General features: G+C 40.6%; 1 protein-coding gene across 1 annotated transcript in view; it reads left to right on the top strand.

Moving 5' to 3' along the window:
* LOC143386066 (dynein axonemal heavy chain 9-like) overlaps window positions 1-21,751 on the top strand; it is a 78,944-nt gene that overhangs the window by 28,019 nt on the left and 29,174 nt on the right. The window contains exons 7-9 of the mRNA XM_077105176.1: window positions 11,817-12,242; window positions 17,672-17,791; window positions 20,069-20,257. Of these exons, the coding sequence (XP_076961291.1) occupies window positions 11,817-12,242; window positions 17,672-17,791; window positions 20,069-20,257 (735 nt within the window). The remainder of the gene's footprint in view (window positions 1-11,816; window positions 12,243-17,671; window positions 17,792-20,068; window positions 20,258-21,751) is intronic.

Genomic DNA, 21,751 nt, shown 5'->3' with positions numbered 1-21,751 from the left:
GGCTACATCACTGTAGTATGCTGATTTTAAGTGCTTTGGGTATAAACTGAGGTGTGAGATAGCTGGGTCAAATGGTGGTTCCATTCCAAGTTTTCTGAGGAATCTCCATGCCACTTTCCAGAGTGGTTGCACCAATTGGCAGTCCCACCAGCAATATATGAGTGTACCTTTTTCCTTCCATCCTTTTCAGCCCTTTTTACTTTGTGTTTTGAGACAGGATCTCACAAAGTTGTTTAGGGCCTTGCTAAGTTGCTGAGGCTGGCCTCAAACTCCACCTCCCTCAGCCTCCCAAGTTGTTGGGATTTAGGCACATGGCACCATGCCCTGCAAGTCATTGAAGTTCTTGATCCCTATGACACAGAAAAGAAAGAGGAATTAATGTGCTGTTTATCTCACACTCCTATACAATCTATTAACAAATTTGACCAATTTCAAAGTATATCCAGAATTTGAATGCTTTATATCATCTCTACCGCTGCCACTTGGTCCTAGCCACCATCAATCATCTCTTCCTTGGGCTGTTAACAGCTTCTTCATAAGTCTGTGTCCACCCTTGCTCCAGTGCTGTCTTTGCCCATTAGAGCAGTCTGAGTAATCTTTTCAATTATTATTTGTCTTTATTGTATATTGACAAATTATAATTGCCCATATTTATGGGGTATGAAGTGATGTTATGATTTTTTGATTCAATGTGGGATGATGGAATCAAGCTAGTTAGCGTATCCATCACCTCAAATACTTAACACTTTTTATGAGAGGATTTGAAATTTATTCCTTTAGTGGTATCAAAATACATGGTACTTAATTATTAAATATATTCACCACACTGTGCAGTAGACCTCAAAAAACTCAGATGTATTCCCCCTGTCGAGAGTTTGACACATCACATTTTCTTTAAGCATTCATCCAGTGATAGACACTTGGGTCCTGAGGTTGATTCCATATCTTATCTGGTGTAACAAGTGCTGCCACAAACCCCAGGAGTGTGGATACCTCTTTGCAGACTGGTTTGAAGTCCTAGAGTAAATACCCAGAGTAGCATTACTGGATCATCTGGCAATTCTATTTTCCATGATGTCTATTCTGATTTACACTCCCACTGACAGTATGCAAGGGCTCCCTGTTCTCCGTCTCCTCACTGTTGTGGGGCAGGTCACTCAGAAAACACACCAAGTCCCAGTTTTGTCCAAATGGAAGAGTCTTTATTTAGCAGGCTGGTAGGTGACTGCTCCTCTCAGGACCCATAACTGTCTCTGCAAGGAAGAGCCCAGAGCCTGAGCATTTTAGAATATTTAAAGGCAAAAACCACATCTAGGTTGACGTAGCTGCAAGCAAGCAGGTATAGAAGCTGAACTGAGCAATTAGCGAGACAATGCAATGGGTGCCTTGGTATTTCTCAAGGGACTTTCCAGGTTGGCATAGCAGCAAGCAAGCAGAAGGGAAGAGGGTCAAAATGACCCTAGTTCAGTATATGTTAGAGAATGGTTACTAACGTCTAGACAGTCAATCTCTGACAAGGTACATTGCCCAAGGAAAAGGGAAACCAAAGAGAACAATTTTATATTGTATAAGAATTGCCATTTTGTGTTTCCAAGTATGTTATGCTAGGTGACAATTAATGGGTACAGAGACGGGGCTTTCCCATGGGAGAAGCATTTCTTACATGGTATGGAGTCCCAGGGTAAAATGGAGTCTGTTTGGTCCTTGCCCGTAGAGCCCATAACACCCACCAGCACTTGTTTTTCATCTTTTCTATAGTAGCCATTCTAATAGGTATGGATGACACCTCACTGTGGGTTTAATCTCAATCTACCTGATGATTAGTGACATTGAGCTTGTCTTTTTTTTTGGGGGGGGGGGGTTGTTTGTTTGTTTTCCCCTTGTACCTCTTAGCCACTCATGTTGGTCTTTTTGAGAAATGTCTATTCATGTCCTTTGCCCATGTCTTTTCCCCTCTGTCTTTTGTTTTGGTTTGGAGATTCTGGGGGATGAACCAAGTGCTCTACCATTGAGCCACCCCCTCAGGACCCTGACCATTTGTTAATTGGACTATTTTCTTTCTCTTGAGTTCCTCACATGTTTCAGACTTAATATTCCTCAGTTGGATTGCAAATATCTTCATTCAATCACTGGCTGTCTCCTTGTTTTGTTGTTTCTTTTTTATTTAAAGTTTATTTCAATGTAATCCAATTGATCCACTTGTGCTTTTGGTTTCTATGCTTCTTGAGTCCAATCTGAAAAAAAAAAAATCATTGCCCAGAACAGTACATTGTACATTTCTCTCCTATGTTTTCTTGTAGGAAATTTATAGTTTCAGGTCTTATTTTAAAGATTTGAATCCATTTGAGTTGACTTTTTTTTAATGTGGTATGCTATAGGGGCCTAACTTTATTCTTCTGCCTAGAGATATCCAGTTTTTTCCATGCCACTTATTAAACAGACTATATTTTCCCATTGTATTTCCTTGACATTTCGTTTAAATTTAATTGACTGTACATATGTAGGTTCATTTGGGGGCTCTATTCTGTTCCATTCACCAGATCTATTTTTATGCCAGACCTATGGTGTTTAATTACTATAACTTTGTAGTATTGTTTAAAATCAGATATTGTGAGCTAGGTACAGAGAGGCACAATTATAATCTCACCTACTGGAGAGACTGAAGCAGGAGGATTACAAGTTCCAGACAAGCCTGGGCAATTTAGTGAGACTCTGTCTCAAAATAACATAAAAAGACCTGGGGATCTAGTTCAGTGGTGGGGTGCTTGCCTAGTATGCACAAAGCCCTGAATTCAATCCCTAGCATTAGAGAAAAAATCACATATTGTGATGTGTCCAGATTTGTTCTTTTTGCTTATAATTGTCTTTGCTATTTGGGGTGTGTGTGTGTGTGTGTGTGTGTGTGTGTGTGTGAGAGAGAGAGAGAGAGAGAGAGAGAGAGAGAGAGAGAGATAGTCCATATGAATTGAATTTATGTCTATGAAAGTTACATTGGAATATCAGAAAGGGTTGCATTGAATCTACAGATCACATTGGGTAGCTTTTTAAAAATATTAATTCTTCCAGTCCATAAACAAGTATGTATTGGTGTTTTTGATTCTTTCACCTTGGTTAAATTTATTTCTAGGATTTCGTTTTGTTGTAGTCATTGTAGATGGGATTATTGCCTTGATTTCCTCTTGAAAAAGCTCATTCTTTGGTGTGGAGAGATGCTACTGATTCTGACTGTGGATTTTGTAATCCTATAAATTGACTAAATTTGTTTTTGGATTCTAACAGGTGTTTTTTTTTTCTAGTGGAAACTTTAGGATTTCTATATGTAAAATCATGCAAGCAGCAAACAGCAATAATTTCATTTCTTCCTTTTTTATTTGCATTCCTTTTATTTCTCTCTTGCCTTATTGCCTTCCAATGACTTCCAATACTATGTTGAATAGAAGTGTCAAGAATGAGTATTTTTGTCTTCTGAATCATAGAGAAAAGGATTCCACTTTTTCTCCATTAAGTGTATTAACTCTTGACTTATTATATATTGTATTGAATATATTGTATTCAATTATATATTATATTCAATATATTGTATTGAAATCCATTCATTCCACGCCTAATTTGCTGAGTGTCTTAATCATAAAAGAATGTTGACTTTGGTAAATGCTTTTTCTGCATCTGAAATGATCAAATGATTTGTCTTTCATTCTGTTAGTGCATTCTATCACATTTATATTAATCTGCAAATACCATTCTTTCATCCACTTGATCATGTTGAGTGATCCTTTTGATGAATCTGGATTACTAGTATTTTGTGGAGGACTTTTGCATCTATGTCATTAAAGATATTGGCCTGTAGTTTTTTTGTGATCTCCTTTCTGGCCTTAGGTACTGAGATCCTGCTAGCCTGATGCAATACTTATAATCACACTCAATGCTAACTTAACTAAAACTGTGACATAACTACAATAGAGGAAGACATTGAGAGAAAAATGAAGTCAAAAAATAATAAAGTATTCATTTTCTAGAGTACTAAGTCACTTGATAATGTTAAAATGTTTTTAACAGCAATCTAAACGTTTTCTCTATCAGTAATGCATAAAATCTGGAGGTAATCATGGAATAAATTACGGGGTGATTTCTGGGAGCTGAAGCTGGGGAGGTGTTTTGTTCTAAGACTTGAAGCTCCAGTAGAGTTTACAAACCTGTGCAGGCATTACCTAACAGAAATAAAAATTAAACATTTTCAATGACTTGACAGCAAAGAAGAGGGCAGAGTGAACTGCCTGGCCAGGTAGGAAATAAAGAAGACACAGTTAATTAATCAGTTACTATTGGATGAATATTTTACTAGATGGAGGCAGTAGAAAAGAACACTCCAGAAAGGAACAATCTTTGCAGTGTATCTGAGTGGTGGGTACAAAAATGGGGTCCTGAAAGTCAAGCACAGCGGTCCACATCGGTAACCCCAGCTTTTTGGAAGGCTGAGGCAGGAGGATCTCAAGGTTGAGGCCAACTTGAGCAACTTAATGAGACCCTGTCTCAAAATTTTAAATAAATAAATATAAAGTGAGGTCCCCAGGTGAGGGTTCTGAGGGTGAGTCGACCATCCTTAATAGTCCCATGACATCACCAAGAAGTTTAACTGTAGGCCAGTGTTCACAATCTGCAGGTGGGCAACCTATTAATGATTCTGTTTTAGTTAGCTTTTGGTCACCATGACCAACAACAACAGCTTAGAGAAGGGAAAGTTTATTTGGGGCTCTCAGTTTCTAGAGGTCTCAGTCCATAGAGAGTCTACTGAATTGCTCTGAGCTCCAGATGAGGCCAGCATATCCTGGGAAGAGCCCAGTAGAGGAACTCTGCCGGGCTTATGGTGGGGACTGGAAACAGAATTGGCAGGGGTTGGGGAGAGGAATTCTTCCAGTGACCTACCTCCTCCAGCCATGTCCTACCTGCCTACAGTCGCCACCCAGTGCATCAAGTCAAACTAGGATGATCTGATTAGGTTACAGCCCTCCATAATGTGATCATTGTACCTCGGAATATTTCTGCCTCCCCAGGAGCTCATTGGGGGCACCTCGTACCCAGACCATAACAGAGTCTCAAATAGCACTTCTTTTTTTGATGGAGTAGAATGGACCTGAGTGTACAACATGTCATAAGGACATATTTTGCTTCATGATCCCACAGACTCCAGGACACCACAAACCCTTCTGCACTCACAGAACTTTGGTATTTAAGGACCATTTCCCTGTTTGCTCATTATTTTCAAAGTTAACTATAAATTTTTAGCTCATACATAAAGAATACCTGTAAATCCAGAGGCGGTTACTACGTCTCTGCACGTTCTGTCTCCATCTCAGCAGTTTTATATTGCTTTTATAGCTAAACTGAAATAAATCCCATAGTTGTTTTTTTTTCCTGCCTTAGTTTAGGAATGGTATATCTTGCAATGTCATGGCCTTTTCTCCCTCCACAAAATTACTTGTAATTTTCTATTTCCCATGCATTTTTATAGCAAATTTATTTTTATTACATACATAATATGTAACGGCATTTTTATTGTTAAAAATAATTCAAATTGTATAGGCTATATAGGGTCAAATATGATGTCACTCTCATTTTCTACTCCAGCCCCAGTTTTTTCCCAGAAGATAATTTGGGTGTATCTAATTCAACAATTTTTCTATGCATTTACATTTGAATAAATGCATACATACCATATATACATTATATAAAATATACCATATTTTAAATGCAAATAGATGCTACCAACTTACTTTCTCTTGTTTATTTATTGTATATGTTTAGGGTATAAACATGATGATTTGGTATACATAGTGAATAATTACTATAGTCAAGAAAATTAACAAATCGATCAGCTTATCTTGTAGTGTAACATTTTTTGTGTGTATGTATGTATGTGTTTGTGTGTGTGTGTGTGTGTGTGTGTGTGTGTGTGTGTGTATGAGAGAGAGAGAGAGAGATGAATTGAAAATGTAACACATACAATGGATTACTACTTGGCCTTTAAAAAGAAAGAGATGCTGCTATATTGTGAGAAAATGGTTAAACCTGAAGAATATTATGCCAAGTGAAATAAGCCAGACAGAAAGAAAAATGTTGCATGAACTCACTTATATGTGGAAAGTTATTTTCTCTCTTGAAACAAGGTCATTTCTTGTGAGTACCTATGTTGAAACCTCGTTTATTTATTGCAAGTAGTATTCCATGTTATAATTGTACTGTATTGTATTCATTCATTTTTCATTGAGTTTGTAGGGTTTCCTCCTGAGACAAATATCTCGGTACATATACCTTAATTGCATAAGTGCAAATATTTCTCTGGGCCAAATAAGTACAACTGTTTGGTAGAACAAAGTGGCAGACTGAATAATGCCTCTCCCCCAGAGAGCCACATCCTAATCCAAAGAACATAGGAATGTTACTGTATATGGCAGATATGATTTTGCAGATATAATGAAGTGAAAGGCCATGAGGTAGGGAGATTATCCTGGATTATTGTGAGAGCTCTAAATGTAATCACAGGGTCTGCAAAAGAGAGAGACGGAAGGTGACTGATGATAGAAGGAGTGGAAAGTTGGAGTGTTATGGGGCCATAAGCCAAGGAGCAACAGTATCTAGTAACTGGCAGAGACATGGGATGGATTGACCCTTAGAGCCTTCAGAAAGAACCAGTCCTGCCAACACCTTTACTGTAGAACTTCTGACCTCCAGAACCGCACACTGATAACTCTAGGTTGTTTTGAATTGCTACATTTGTGGTAATTTGCTACAGAAGCCAGAGAAAGCTGTATAAATAATACTTTAATTTTAAATGGTTTCAATCTAAACAGACCAAGAATCTTTCCAAATATTTAGACCTTCTTTGGTTCATCAATTGTTCAGGTTCTTTGCCCATTTCTTTTGAGATTGTTTCTCTTCTTGCTATTGATTTACAGTTATTCTTTACAAATGTTTCCAATTAATTCCTTGGTGTGAGAGTGTGTGCGTGTGTGTGTGTGTGTGTGTGTGTGTGTGTGTGTGTGTGTGTGTTTTCTCCCAGTCTGTTCTTTGTCTTTTAACCTAACAAGTAACATAAACATAGATTTTATAATCTATTCATTTGGGGAATGCTAGGATAATAGACAAACTTCTTCCCTGCAGAACTTCTCAGGTTCTCCTTAAGGTGATCAGCTCAATACTAAAAGTGATAGAGACACAGCCTCAGATTAATTTATGAATGATGGTATAAGGTATGTGCATACAAAATACCAGTCCGTCAACTCTGGCAATGTGTTCAAACACCCATATGCCAGCAACCAGAAAGGTTTATCCAGTATACGGCAAGGGAGAAAAGCTTTTTAGTCCGAGAAATGTCAAAACGGTATTTAACACAGTTCAATATTCACTGCTTATTAAAGCTCTTAGTAAAGTAGGGATAAAAGGATAATTAGATTTTTTTTGCTAACAGAAAGCAATCAATCCCAATCCAAGGGCAAAACATCCTATTTAATAGTAGGCCACTAGAGACACTCCCATTGACATAGAAAAGACACTGTGGTTGCCCCCCTCTCTACTGTTACTAAAAAAAATCTATCCTAGATTCCTAAACAATGCAATAATAAATGAAAAAAAATATCAATCCTATGAATCTTATGCAATAGCAGATAAATGTCTTATTCTTCATACATGTTATAAAATATAGTAAATAAATGTGAAAGGTTAAGGGCTTATTACAAAAGAGATTACAAAATGTAATAGCTTCCATAATATCCACAAAAGCCATTTGGAAAATGTATTTTCAAAGTAACAACCAAAACACAGGGTCCAAATAAGTGTAAGGAAATCTGTTGAAACTGTGAAGAAAACTGCACATCCTTAGTGGATTAAAAAAAAATGTGAATAAACATATGCCAAGTTTGTATACTGAAAGATTCAATTTCATAAGGATGCCACTGTTTCCCCCAATTTATTCATAAGTCAAATACAAATCTAATTGAAGTCCAGTTTGGATTTTTGGTTTTTGTCTCTAATATCATTAAAAGTTAATATCCTTTAATCAACTATTAAATGTGAAACAATAGGAAGTTGAGCCAATTATGTACCTGTAAGAGAGAAAACTGCATTTCGTATCTTAAATCACACTTTATAAAAATAATTAATAACATTAAAATGTTCAAGATGCTTTGCATGAAAAAGAAGGTTAACATAAACAGGGATATGCATGTGTCTGGGTGTGCGTACATGACTATATAGATATGTAAATTAATTAAACCAATGTTGTGATATCATTTTCAACTTATCAAATTAAATATTGAAAAGAATGGGCATGTGTCAGGCTCTCTTGAGCACTTGTCATTGAAATTTCTGGGAAATAACTTGATGGTATACACAAGGAATGCTAAAAATGTTTCTGCATTTGGACCCAACCAATCCACTTCCAGGAATATTATTATCCTTAAAAAAAAATGACTCTAAGATTTTTCACACAGATCTATATAGAATCACATTCATCAAAGCATCCTGCACGAGGTAAATTTTTGGAAATGACCTAGGTTTCCTGAGATTCGATTTGTTTTGTATAAATTGGGTTCATCCATCTGAAGGATGAAAAAAATCCTGCTGAAGAATTTTATTCACTTCTTGTTGAGCCTAGCAGTAAGCTCTGACTATACTACCCCAAATGGGTTCCAGTTCCAATCATTTCTCATCACGTGCACTGGGGAAAAACCTGGACCAAGCCCTCTTCAGTCTCCTTCGTAAATGACTAAAGCAGCTTCCCTTGACAGTGCGGGCACACCCCAGCCCTGTCCCCCACACTACAACACACTCTGGTTAAACTGAATTAAGTTTGACCTTTAGGAAGTTGGCCCAATCAATTATGTACCTGTAAGAGAGAAAAGTACATTGCTTATTTAAAAATCACACTTTATAAAAAAATAATTAATAATATTCATAAGTTATTAATTGTTCATTAAAATATGCCTCTGAACATATTTTAAATTTGGCCTAAAGGTTTCTCCATACAGAGTGAACTGAAGCCTATCTTGAAGTGAAGAGAGTCTACAACCTCCTCTTGTAATGAATGACCACGTCTTAACCCATCCCCTCAGCAGAGTTTCAGCCAACCAAGGACCCACTGTTCAAAGCAGGTTCCAATAAGGCCAAGGTCAAGCTGTAACCTGTGGCGCCGTCTCTGTACCTCACTTCTTTCTGCTTTCTGTAGGTCACCTCCTTTTCTCTGGCTGTAAACAAAACCCACTGGTGCAGTCAGGAAGCATTCTGACCTGTTTTTGTTCGAATTGCTGCCAGAATCTAGAATCATAAACCAAAGCAATAAAGATCTGCAAAGCTAGATATGTTGTAATTTTCTCTTGTGACCCTCTTAAAGCGTAAAGCAGATAATTTCATTTGCTGTCTAAGGCCTCCAAGTGGCTGCCTGCTGAAATTAGAATAAAATCCTAACTCTTCCCATGGTGCCTGGTCCCCATGGTCTGGCCCTGATTGCACCTTCAGTCTCATCTCCACCAATCTCCTGACTCCTCTGACCCCTACATCATGGCCCAGTGCCTTCTTGCCTCTGACCTCTCCATTGCTGACTCAGCAGCCTGGAATAGTCCTGCAGATCTCTCTAGAACTGCTTTGCTCCTATCTTTTAGCTCCCAGCTGGAAAGTCAGGTTCTCCAAGAGGCCTCTGCAGACCTACCTTCTTAGCTAACATGGTATCATCACCCTCCAAGTAGTCTCTATCCATTAGCCCTGGTTTGTTTATCTTCTCACTGTCAAAAATATCAAAGATTATCTCTTTGTTTAACCATCTCCCCCAACTGAATAAGTAAAAGGACTTTTCCTTTCTTGTGTTCTAAGTATCTTCATCCCATAAAACAGTACTGGGCACTTATTAAATTTTTGTCCTGTGAATGACTCTGGATGTACATTTGTTTATTTATTTATTCACTCAATGAAGATTTATGGACTGCCTTTAATGGACTAGGCAGGAAAAAAAAAGAAGAGCTGTGTCTCTAGGATGCTCATATTCTAGCAGAGGCAAGACACCATCAGCATAAGGAAGAGGTAATTTACACGAAGGGATACAGCGTGACAGATGCTGTGGAATAAAAAAGAAAAATGTGGAGCACAGCATGGAGGAGCCCCGAGGCCGGGCAGCTGGTGAGGACCAGCGGTAGAAGGCAGAAGGTAGCAGTTGGTGTTAAAGAAGGTGAATGTGGACCATCCTGAGAAGTTTGAGAAAATTGGGGGGAAAGGACAAATTAATTAGGCAGGTACCTGGAGAAAAGCAGTCAAGGCCACAGCTAAAGTAATAGCCCTAGGATAGGAGTGGAACCAAGGCTGCCCAACGTTTGCACACTCGATGGTGGCCTCTTGAGAAATGTCTCTGCCAACCTTGGGCTTCTGTTAGTAGTATCATTGCTGCCTGCCCCATTGTTATTGTCTTGAGAATCCATGTTCAGATCATTTCTTAGGGTTTTTTGTTTGTTGTTGGTTTTTGTACTTGGGATTGAACCCAGGGGCACTCAACCACGGAGCTATATCCCCAGCCCTTCCTTCCTTCCTTCCTTCCTTCCTTCCTTCCTTCCTTCCTTCCTTCCTTCCTTCCTTCCTTCCTTCCAACAGGGTCCCATTAAGTTGCTGAGGCTGGCTTTGAACTCACGATCCTCCTGCCTCAGCCTCCCAGGCCACTGGGGTTACAAGCATGCACCATCATGCCCAAAGCATTAATTTTTAAATGATGCCATTTCTTATTTCTGCCTGTTCCTATTTTCTCCCTTTGCCCTCTCTCACCTCCATGGAGGCTACCACTACAGGTGTGCTAGCATCCCTCTCACACCTATGCCATCCTTCATTTCTGCCCCTGCCGGGGAGTCATAACCACATGTGAAAACAGTTCAGGAACAAAAGGAGCATCTTCCTCAGTCTTTCCATTAGGAGCTAGAAATAGCCCCCTTCACTGGTGGACTTCCAGGTTCAAGTGCACCTTGAATAAATTCGGAAAAGGCTTTCATCTCTGAAATCAAGATCTTCCCCCATAAGCGAGTGGTTTCATTCCTGGGCTTCACGTGGAATATCACAGAGAGTCTCACATCAACTTCATGAGCATTTAGAACACAATTTTATACATGAATTAGTGGGTGCCCCTGACCCCAATTTACACACGAGGGCATCAAGTCCCGGGAAGTTTAAGTGATTTGCCAAGGTCAGTCCTTTTAGCCACACCTCTCTAGAGCAAGTGAGACTTGGAACAAAGGACAAACCTGCGACCGGGCAGGGGCAGCTGACTCAGGAGCCGTGCCTGGCTTTCTGACTGAATTATTTCTTGGCAGAAAAAAAAATGCCACTTTGCTATCAGGACAGTCAAGAGTAGTTAGAATGAGCTCATGGAACAAAGCAGTTTAATTAAAGAAAAAAAAAATTAGTTATAGCAATCCGGGGTGGAAATTAATTTATAATAACCTTATCTTTTATTCATGTCATGCTGCATATTTCAGAGTATGTTGGCATCCCTATAGTTTTTCAGCTGAATGTGAAATAATTGTGTGTTTCTAATGGGGCTGAGAGTCAGTTAAAGCATTGAAAGAACATAGCTGAGTCCCCGTCTAACCATTCAGGGAAGTCTGAAGTCACTGGGGAGTAGCTTTGGTTTCCTTTTGATGAGTCATGATATTTAAAATTCAGAGGGCTGCTGCAGGCTTCAAAGCAGCCCATTCAGATTGATTGCTCCCCAGCCTAACTCCATTAGTGGCCAAGAGGACAAAGAAAACTCATTCGTTTTTCCCTCTAATGACCTCCTTCTCTTTTCTCAGACCAACCTGACAGAGCTGAAGTCATTTGGTTCCCCACCTCCAGCTGTCAGCAACGTCAGTGCCGCAGTGATGGTGCTCATGGCCCCAGGGGGCAAGGTGCCCAAGGACCGGAGCTGGAAGGCTGCTAAGGTCACCATGACCAAAGTGGACAGCTTCCTGGATTCCCTGATCCACTTTGACAAGGAGAACATTCACGAGAATTGCCTCAAAGCCATCAGACCATATCTGCAAGACCCTGAGTTCAATCCTGAGTTCGTGGCCACCAAGTCCTACGCAGCTTCGGGCCTCTGCTCTTGGGTCATCAACATCGTGAGGTTCTATGAGGTGTTCTGTGATGTGGAACCCAAGCGCCAGGCTTTAAGCAAAGCCACCTCGGAGCTCACAGCTGCTCAGGAGAAGCTGGCGGCCATCAAAGCCAAGATTGCTGTGAGTGGACCCCAGCCCCTTCTTCACCCCATTGCAAACAGTGCAGCCTCTCAAACACCCTTCTCTGGCCATGACCCAGTGCCTAACATGATATCTAAGGGGAAATAGGAAACACCCCCCCCCTTTTTTTAATATTTATTTTTTTTAGTTGTAGTTGTACAAAATACCTTTATTTTGTTTATTTATTTTTATATGGTGCTGAGGATCAAACCCAGGGCCTCGCACATGCTAGACGAGCGCTCTACCGCTGAGCCACAACCCAGCCCCTCCCCCTTTTTTTAAACAAAATTTCATTTGTCAACAGAGGCAACTTTTTATATTTCTTTTTCTAACATCTTTTAGGCCAAACAAGACAAATCCCCTGAACCACTGGCTTACAATTCTGGTCTGAAAAGATTTTTTTCCTTTTTCTCTGAAGAAAGAAAGGGTGACAGATAGGTAGATATATCATAGACACACGGTATTATCATGGAGCTGACTGTTCTCTTATTAACCATGTTAAATGTTAAAGTGAATTTAATATTTTTTGCACATTTGATAGGTTAAGAGAAAAAAGTTAAGACTTCAAGATTCTTTCCTCCTCATCCCCTTTGAAATGTAGGTTTTAGCCACCTTGCTTCACCTTTGGTACCTAATTAGCTTCATTTCTGGCCAACAGTGTCAGTCTCACACTCAGCAGTGTGGACATGTCTTATGCTATCTGCATTGTTTTATAGATGCTTTTAAAAGCAAGCAGTATAGCTGGGCATGGTGGCACACACCTGTAATCCCAGTGGCTCAGGAGGCTGAGGCAGGAGGATCACAAGTTCAAGTCCAGCTTGGGAAACTCAGTGACACATGGTCTCCAAATAAAAGAAATAATAAGAGCTGGTCTTAGGATGTATCTCAGTGGTAGAGCACCCCTGGATTCAATCCCTAGTACTGGAGAAAAAGAAAAAAAAAGCAAGCAGTATTCTGTGATTTCGGGGGTGTTCCATTGTCCAAAACTATAAAACTATAAGGGTCATTAGCTATATTAAACATCACATAGGTAACACTAGCATATCTGCTTCACCCAGCACTGCGGGAAGGGGATGGTGATCTTGGGTTCACATCTATTTTAGAGAGGAGTCCCCTTGAACTTCACCTTGACCATGAAAATGAAAACTTCAAAAGTAAAAGATAGACATTAGAATCCTGGGGATAGCACAGCAATTAAAAATATGTTCATCAATAGACTTTAATTCCAAACCAAGCTGTGATATTTACTGGTGGTGTCTTCAGAATGCCCAAACTAAAGTTTCCTAAAGTAAAATGGACACAGTAATAGAACTGGCTTCACTGGATTGTTGTGAGGATTAAAGGAAATTGCACAAGTAAAGCTTGAAGCCAGACCTGCCCAGGACAGAGGGAGCAGCAGGAACAGCCTGAGGTCTCGCTGTTGCCCCTCTGCCTCTCCTGCCCTCCTTTGCCTCGCACACTTTCTATCACATGCATATCTACTGCATGCAAGAATTCAGTCGCTCCCGTAATCAACTTCAATCCAAACAATTTTCTGGATATTTAATTTCTACACCTGCATTCCAGGCAAATGAGATGCTTGCTGCACATTTGTCATGACGATAAAGCAGGTCTTACAAATTGTCAAAAGCAGGATTGTAGACGTGCGGCATGCCTCATGTGGTGTGGGCTTATTGATTGTTAAATGAAAACCTGTGACTAATGTCTCTAATTCAAAAATCCTTGCCACCAATCTCTATTTTTGAAAGATACTTTGGGACTGGGGATGTAGCTCAGTGGTAGAGCACTTTCCTAGCATATGTGAAGCCATGAGCTTGATCCCCAGCACTAATAATAATAATAATATTAGTTTTGGTAAAGCAGCTGATCTCTAAAATACTTGCTTTGTAAATCCAGATGTTCATGGAACATTTATTTAAAACAGGTGATAATCTCCATAGCAGTTCCTCCTCAAAGAACACCAAGGGTAAAATACCGTGATATCCCCATTCCAGATTTCTGGGAGGAAAAGACCTCCCAATAATTTCATGTTCTTCAGTCTCTCCCAGGAAAGTATAACAAGAGAATTTTTGAGACTCTCTACTCAAGCTATTTTAACTAAAAGAACATTTGGTGCAAAGGGGATGTTTTCAAAATGTTTATACCTTTTCAGTAGCCGACATTCATATGATGAGCCCACTCAACCTGTGAAAGCAATAAGAATATGTTTAAAATCCTTGGCTACCTTAGGGAGGCACTTCTGTTCTGCCAAAATATTTTCTAGTGGAAAAATATATATATATTCTTGCTTTTAACCACTTCCTCTCCATCCTTTGCTTATTCATGTGCCTATTAACATCAAGAGCATGTGAACTGTCCCTGCTAATACCAGAGGACAAGGGCCATCACCTGTCCCTAATATGCAGGTTCACTCAGAGCAAGAAAATTCCTCCCCATTTGCTGTTGAAGCCCTTCCAGCCTTCTCCAGTCACACACACAAACACACTCACACTCATAGACACACACACACTCTCCACACACACACATACATACTCACACATGCACACACGTAAATACCTGCCACGTGCATGCTTTGTGGTTAGAATTTAAGGATAATTCCCAGTACAGAATTTTATATTCAGGATGCGTAAAGTGGGTTTCTTCTTTAATTCTTCTATGGTTTATCCTCAAGAAACTTTCTCAAAAAACTTAAGAGAGAGAGGTAAATTGTCTGAATAGTAGAAGTCTGGAAATGCCTTTTTTTTAAACTGAAGTAACAATTAATTTGCCAGGTTTTGAATTCCAAGTTGCTATTTTTTCTCCTTGAGACACAGAGTGCTTTATTCTGTTGTTGGTGAGAAGTGTAATGAACCATTGGGGTCCCATTCCTTTGTGAATGCCGTTCCCCCACCACACTCCCTCGCCTTTCTGGAAGTCTTTCAACCTTCTCTTTATTCTTAGTATCTGAAATTTTACACTGATGTGCTTAGCTGTCATTCTCTTTGTATTCATTGTGCTTTGCATGTAAAGACTTACTGTCCTCAGCTACTTGGTATTATCTCATCCTTCTGTCTTCTTTTTCGACTCATAATGCATATTGGTTGGATGACAACCCTCCTGACATGGTCCTCTCTTTCCCTTCTTTTTGTCACTGTATGATTTCTTGTAATTTCTAGGAGATTTCCTCAAATTCCTCTTTTAGCCCTTCCCTTGAACTTAATATGTTGTAAATTAACAATGCAATACTGGTCATTGCCAATGAGTTGTCTTGGTAGCATCCTGTTCTCATTTGAGGGGTAAAATATCTTGCACATCTCTGATAAAATAGTTGGAAAAGGTTTTAACATTGCTATTGTTACTGAATTATCTCCCTTTTTCCAGACCCTCATTTTCCTCTTATTTACCTTAATCTAAGTTTTCATTAACATCTTCTTGTTCTTTCATGTTTATAAGAGGTATTCAAAAGCTGATTCTATGAACTTGACAAAATCATGCTATGTGCATGTATAAATATACCACAGTGAATTCCACCTTTAAGTATATGTGTAAGGCAGCGATCAAAAATAAATAAATATTGGCTGGGGTTGTGACTCGGTGGTAGAGCATTTGCCTTGCGTGCTTGAGGCGCTGGGTTCGGTCCCTATCACCACATAAAAATAAACAAATAAAAATAAAGATATCGTGTTTATCTACAACTTAAAAATTTAAAAATAAATAAATAAATAAACACGTGAAAGGAAGACCAGTAGGATTAGAGAAAGGGAATAGGGAGAGTGAGCAGGAGAAGGGAAGGGGGGTACTAGGGACTGAAATGGAGTAAACCAAATCCCATTCAGTATGATTTTGTCAAAATGAGCCCAATTATTATGTGCAGTTATAATATTCTAATAAAGATATTTAGAAAGGCAAAAAAAAAAAAAAAAAACCCGCTGATTCTAGTTCTGCAAGTAAGTGCAGAGCTGACTGGTATATTTGTTTTCCAAATCAAATAAGTTATGTTGGATGCTCCCTAAATGCCAAAATATGGTGCTTTTTCTCTGCCCCTGTTGACTCTCTTGCCTGGTGGCCTAGGTGCCGAGGGGCATTGAATGCTGGACATGGGGATGGAGATATGAATTGGATCCATAGGCTCCCAATGAGCCCCCCTATTTCCAGCTCCTCTCATTCCCAAAATCTCCAACTCACAGTGGGCCTCTGTAGGCTCATCAGCTCCCCCTCTGGTGAGATATGGGAGCTGTAGCTTTCTCCTTCCTCCTCCTGCTCTGCACTCCCTCCATAGCATGACCCTCCAAAGATCTTTTGGAAAGCCTCATCCTCCAACAGCCTTCACCAGTTTGCTTGTTGTTAAGGGCTTTATGGCTTTTTTAATTGCTTTGCAATCATTTTATAGAAGTCTGGGGAAGAGAGGTGGGAAATGAGTGGCCAGTCGGCCATCATTAATCAGATGGCTCACCACCTGCTCTTAAACCTACTTGGCTGTGTAAACTCGGCCTTGTATTTATTTCTCTTGTGACTTTAGTAATGACTAACAGAACAGCCTGAACCCCAGTTACTGCACCCACACGGGACACATTTGTAGGTATCTCCTGTGTCTTCTTTATACATACAAATATGTATTCTTGAGGGCATCAAATGTTTTATGCTCCAGTTCTAGATTATTTTTTTGTTTTTTATTTGTATACAATACATTTATTTTGTTCATTTATTTGTATGTGGTGCTGTGGATCGAACCCAGGGCCTTGCACATGCTAGGCAAGCGCTCTACTGCTGAGCCACAACCCCAGCCCCAGTCCTAGATTCTTAATAATTTTTTAAAAAATCAAAACTATGACTTTTTCAAAAATATTCCCATACTTTGAAATAGCGGGAGACAAGCAATGAGGTTATATAAGAGTTGTCCTATAGGTCTAAGGCCTTCTAGTCAGCCTAGACAGCCCTGTCCTGACTAGACACAGAAGGTACAGTCAGTGATCCAGGAAGAACTGCCCTGGTATCCTCTGGACCATGTTTTAGTTTCCCCCAGTTTTAATGTGCTTTTGCTTTTAGTAGCAAGACCTGCACCATTTTGACAGACCACAAGAACCCAATTTTCCCCAATACAAAGAGAGGTGGGGTGTATGCACCCCACCCCCCACATCAGTCTCACCTCCTATAGCCTTTACCCCATGACTGAGGTGTTGGAGTGTGGAAGCTCAGCTCTCTCACCTTGGATGGGAAATCTCTGCATTCCCACTCCATAGCCTCACTACGGTATAAAGCCAACTTCTTCCCTGGGACTCCACTTGAGATCATTCAGTTGGCTCCTTTCCTTTCCTACCCTGCTTTCCCAGGCCCTTAAGCTCCCCACAACCCAACCACTTCTTCTATAATCACATGAACCCTCATCTCAGAAGCACTGGAGGTGACCTGAGCTGGGATTACTGACAGACCTTGTGCTCCTTCCTAAACAGCACCTTAACGAAAACCTGGCAAAGCTCACTGCCAAGTTTGAGAAAGCAACAGCCGACAAACTCAGATGTCAGCAAGAAGCTGAAATGACCGCAGGCACCATCTCCCTTGCAAACCGCCTGGTGAGTGCACACCTCGGCAGCCTGAGCTCCCGTTACATTAGCAGCTCTGTGGAGTGTTGTGAAGGTGCGAAATAGATGGCACAGCTCAGCACTGCCCATCTTGCGGGGAAACATTAATACGTGCTGGGATGCAGGGACTGAGACCTCAGGAAAGTGTGGACATGCACCCTGGTCATGCCAAGAGTTTGCTTATAGAGATGGTCGGATGGAAGGAAATGCTGGATCTGTCACACCCATGCAAGATGCAATTAAGCTTGCATGTGTGCAGAAACATTACTAGAGGAAGCATGTATTTTTATAGGCAAGCTCTAAAGATTTTATTTATGCTATGTTTTGATAATAAGAGTGTAGTCTCAGGGCCTCTCCATGCAATATCTCCTGCAGGCTAGTCAGATATCTTCCATAGTGACCCAGGACTCCAAGACAGAAAGTGGACAGTTTCAGTCTCTTAAAGCCTGGATACAAAACCCAGCACAATGGCACTTTATCAGTTTTATCTTTATCAGTTAAGATCTTGCAAAGCAGTCCATTGAATGAGGTTACTCTTCAGTTGAGAGTCTTAGCAGCACCATCCCTACCAGTGAAGGGAAATATAATCGATTCTTTTTTACATTTATTCCAGACACCACTTATTTGTATAACAAAGCCATAGTTTTTAATTTAGGGAGAAATGAGTCATTGCCACCATTAAACTGAGTCATGCATTAGTAGAGAAAGGCTGTACCACAAGTGTGTGTCTGTGCTTGCTTGTGGGACCAGCCTCTACATAATTTAGAGACCCTCCGTTCAACTGAATTGGGCGAGAAATCATCCAGATTTCCTAGCTGGCTTGCCTTCCATTCAGCTCCCTGATGGGTTTCCAAAACTCAGCACAATTTGCTGCACCTGGCTAGAGCACTTTCTGAGATGGTTCTCATGGGAGGCAGGATGGCACTAGGCTGGAGAAACATGAGGCACGTGTTCTGAAACCACCTCTTTCTCTACCAGCAGATTGTGGGGAAATACTTACACCCTTCTAGTCTAATCTAAAAATGGAATGGGAATGGTGAAGTTAGCGAATTCCTCAGGTCCTTCCCAGTTCTGACACTGTATGGTGGCTTCTTTCAAGGGAAAAATGAAGGGCAAGTCCTCACACAGGAACGAAGCTCCATGAGACACCTTGCAATCCTCGGTGGAAAGATGGCTCTATTCCCAAGGAGAGGGCTGCTATCCCAAAGTGGGCCAGGTCAATCAGGGTGTGTTCCGAAGTCTGTGGTCCTTGGCACACACCCCCGTATGCACAGTACTTCTACAATTTGTGTCTTACTTACCACGTGGTAATTATTTATAGCACACAGATTTGATTTTATTTATTTCCATTGTATAATGAAAAATGCAATGGAAGGCAGGCCAGCATTTAGAGAGGAAGGGAGAGGTACCTATAGACCAGGTATGGTGCTAAGTGATTAACATACAGATCATATTTAATCTTCCCAACAACCTGTAAAGTGGGTGGTATCCATCTCCACAGGGGAAAAAGGGCAGAGCCTAAAAGCTTGTTTTTCAGCCAACTATAGCAATCATGCATACCCATGTTCTTAGCAGCACAATTCACACTAGCCAAGCTATGGAACCAGCCTAAGTGCCCATCAGTAGACAAATGGATAAAGAAAATGTAATATGTGTGCGCGCGCGTGTGTGTGCGTGCGCGCACGCATGTGTGGGTATGTGTGTGTGTATGCACACACAATGGAGTTTTGTTCAGCCATAAAGAAGAACAAAGTTATGTCATTTGTAGGAAAATGGTTGGAATTGGAGGCCACCATGTTAAGCAACATAAACCAAATTCAGAAAGTCAAACGTCATATATTCTCACTCATATATGGAAGTTAGAAGAAAGTAGTTTTTAGAGGAACCTCATGAAACTATAAGGGATCCAGTAGAGGATAGGAACCAGGAGTAGGGGGAGAGGAAAAGGGGAAGTACCAGGTAATGAAATTGATCAAATTACGTCATGTGCATATAGAAACGTACCATAATGAATCCCACTGTTATAAATAATCATAATGCACCAATTTTAAAAAAGTCATCTTTCTGTAGTCCTCGTAAGGCACAGCACAGAACAAGGGCTTGTTTGCTGAAATCAGGACCAAATAGCACTGATCGAAAGGGTCAAACAAATGATGTCCTGGCTCTTCCTGCTCTGAACGTGCAATGAGTGATCTCTGTGGTCAGATCCACTGCTGTTGCCCGGCATGTGACAGCGTCTTCTCTCCTCTCTGGCCTTTGAAATGGTAGGTTGGGGGACTCGCTTCTGAAAACGTGAGGTGGGCAGAAGCTGTGCAGAACTTCAAGCAGCAGGAAAGGACGTTGTGTGGAGACATTTTGCTTATTACAGCTTTCATTTCGTACCTTGGCTTCTTTACCAAAAAATACCGGCAGAGCCTCATGGACGGGACCTGGCGACCCTACCTGAACCAGCTGAAAGTACGTACTTCCTGAATTTCTCCTGTGTCCACACATGGACACCAGTGAGGTCACACGACCACAGGAACTCAAACCTTCTGGTGCCCTCTTGCACACTCACTCCTAATACCGCTCTTTTAGCACCAGGCCTGGGACATGGGTGTCCTCCGTGTCCTTCTACCCTGCCTTGCATTGTGGCCCACTACCCTTTAGGCCAGCCAAGGACAGAATCTCACTTCTTAATGAAGTTCTTCATGGGAATTTGGGTCCTCTGGCCAGAAGCTCTCTCTTGGCCCTTCTCAAAATAGTAAAATCCAGGAGACCCGAACAAAACCTTTGTTTTTCTCCGATCTTTCAGCTCCAGAGCCAAATGTCATAGGAGCAGCTACTCATTGCACCTTGTCACCAGGCCTCAAAGCTGCCTAATTTGTGCCTGGGACTCTGAGACATGCCCACCACAGCTCAGGTGATTTTGCCATGGGCTGCACAGGTGGTCTTTATATAAGTAGATGAACCTACTCCTGGGTCCTTCCTCTACACCTCTCCCACCCAACTGAATGAAATAGGCAAGGTGCTAGTTTCTAATCAAAGGGGAATCCAAGCTGCACTTGGATCCTATAGTCAGAATAATTCCTAATATTCCCATGGCATATTCACATCACTCATTATCATTAGTTCACTAATATTCAGTGAGTATCTAGTGTGCCCTACCCTCCATTCTAAAGGAGTCTCAGAAGTCATCCAAGATCAGGATACTGCCAACATGTTCACAGAGGATCTTAAATTCATAAAATTCAGCTATGGGAAGCATCAGCACCAAAAGTTCACAATGTACAGTAAGGGATGTCTTCCAAAATTCATTGGTAGCTGTATCCCCAGAACAAAACAGATGCATTTGAGAGGGGGGATAAATGGTTGATTTCCCAGATTATCTCATAAAATCCTACTTCTGTGATGATTTGCTAAACAGTGATTTAAAGACTATTATAGTACTTGGAATGGTACAAGTACTAGTTAAGCTATTATAACATAGCAGTACTCATTGTGTTAACTAGTCATGTTAAAAGTACTAATTAAACTGTTATTTTGTTCATCTTGAACACTGGTGGAAAAGAGGAAATTATTGAAAGAACCATCATTAATTGAGCAAATGAAGATGAGCTGCTTTGTTGCAGCTGGTGAAGATTTTACTGGCTTTGTTCGGGGTTCTTAAACATTTCTATGCCATAGACTCCTTAGTCTGGTTTCAGCTTCTGTAACAGAGTACCTGAGACTGGGTAATTTATAAAGAGCAGAGATTTCTTTTTTTTTTTGGCTTATGCTTTATGAGTCTTGAAGCCCAAGAGCTCTGACATCTGGTGAGGGCTTTTGTGCTGTATCATCCTAGAGTGGGAGCCAAAAATACAAGAGAGGGTGAGAGCTAGAGAGCAAGAGGGGGCCAAACTCACTTTTACAACAAATCCACTCTCACAATGACTAACCCACTCCATGGTAAGGACAGAAATCCCCTTAGGA

The sequence above is a fragment of the Callospermophilus lateralis genome, chromosome 14 (assembly GCF_048772815.1).
Source record: "Callospermophilus lateralis isolate mCalLat2 chromosome 14, mCalLat2.hap1, whole genome shotgun sequence".
NCBI classification, from domain to species: domain Eukaryota; kingdom Metazoa; phylum Chordata; class Mammalia; order Rodentia; family Sciuridae; genus Callospermophilus; species Callospermophilus lateralis.
The sequence above is the reverse complement of the archived record's forward strand: the minus strand, read 5'-3'. Positions and strand labels throughout refer to the sequence as shown.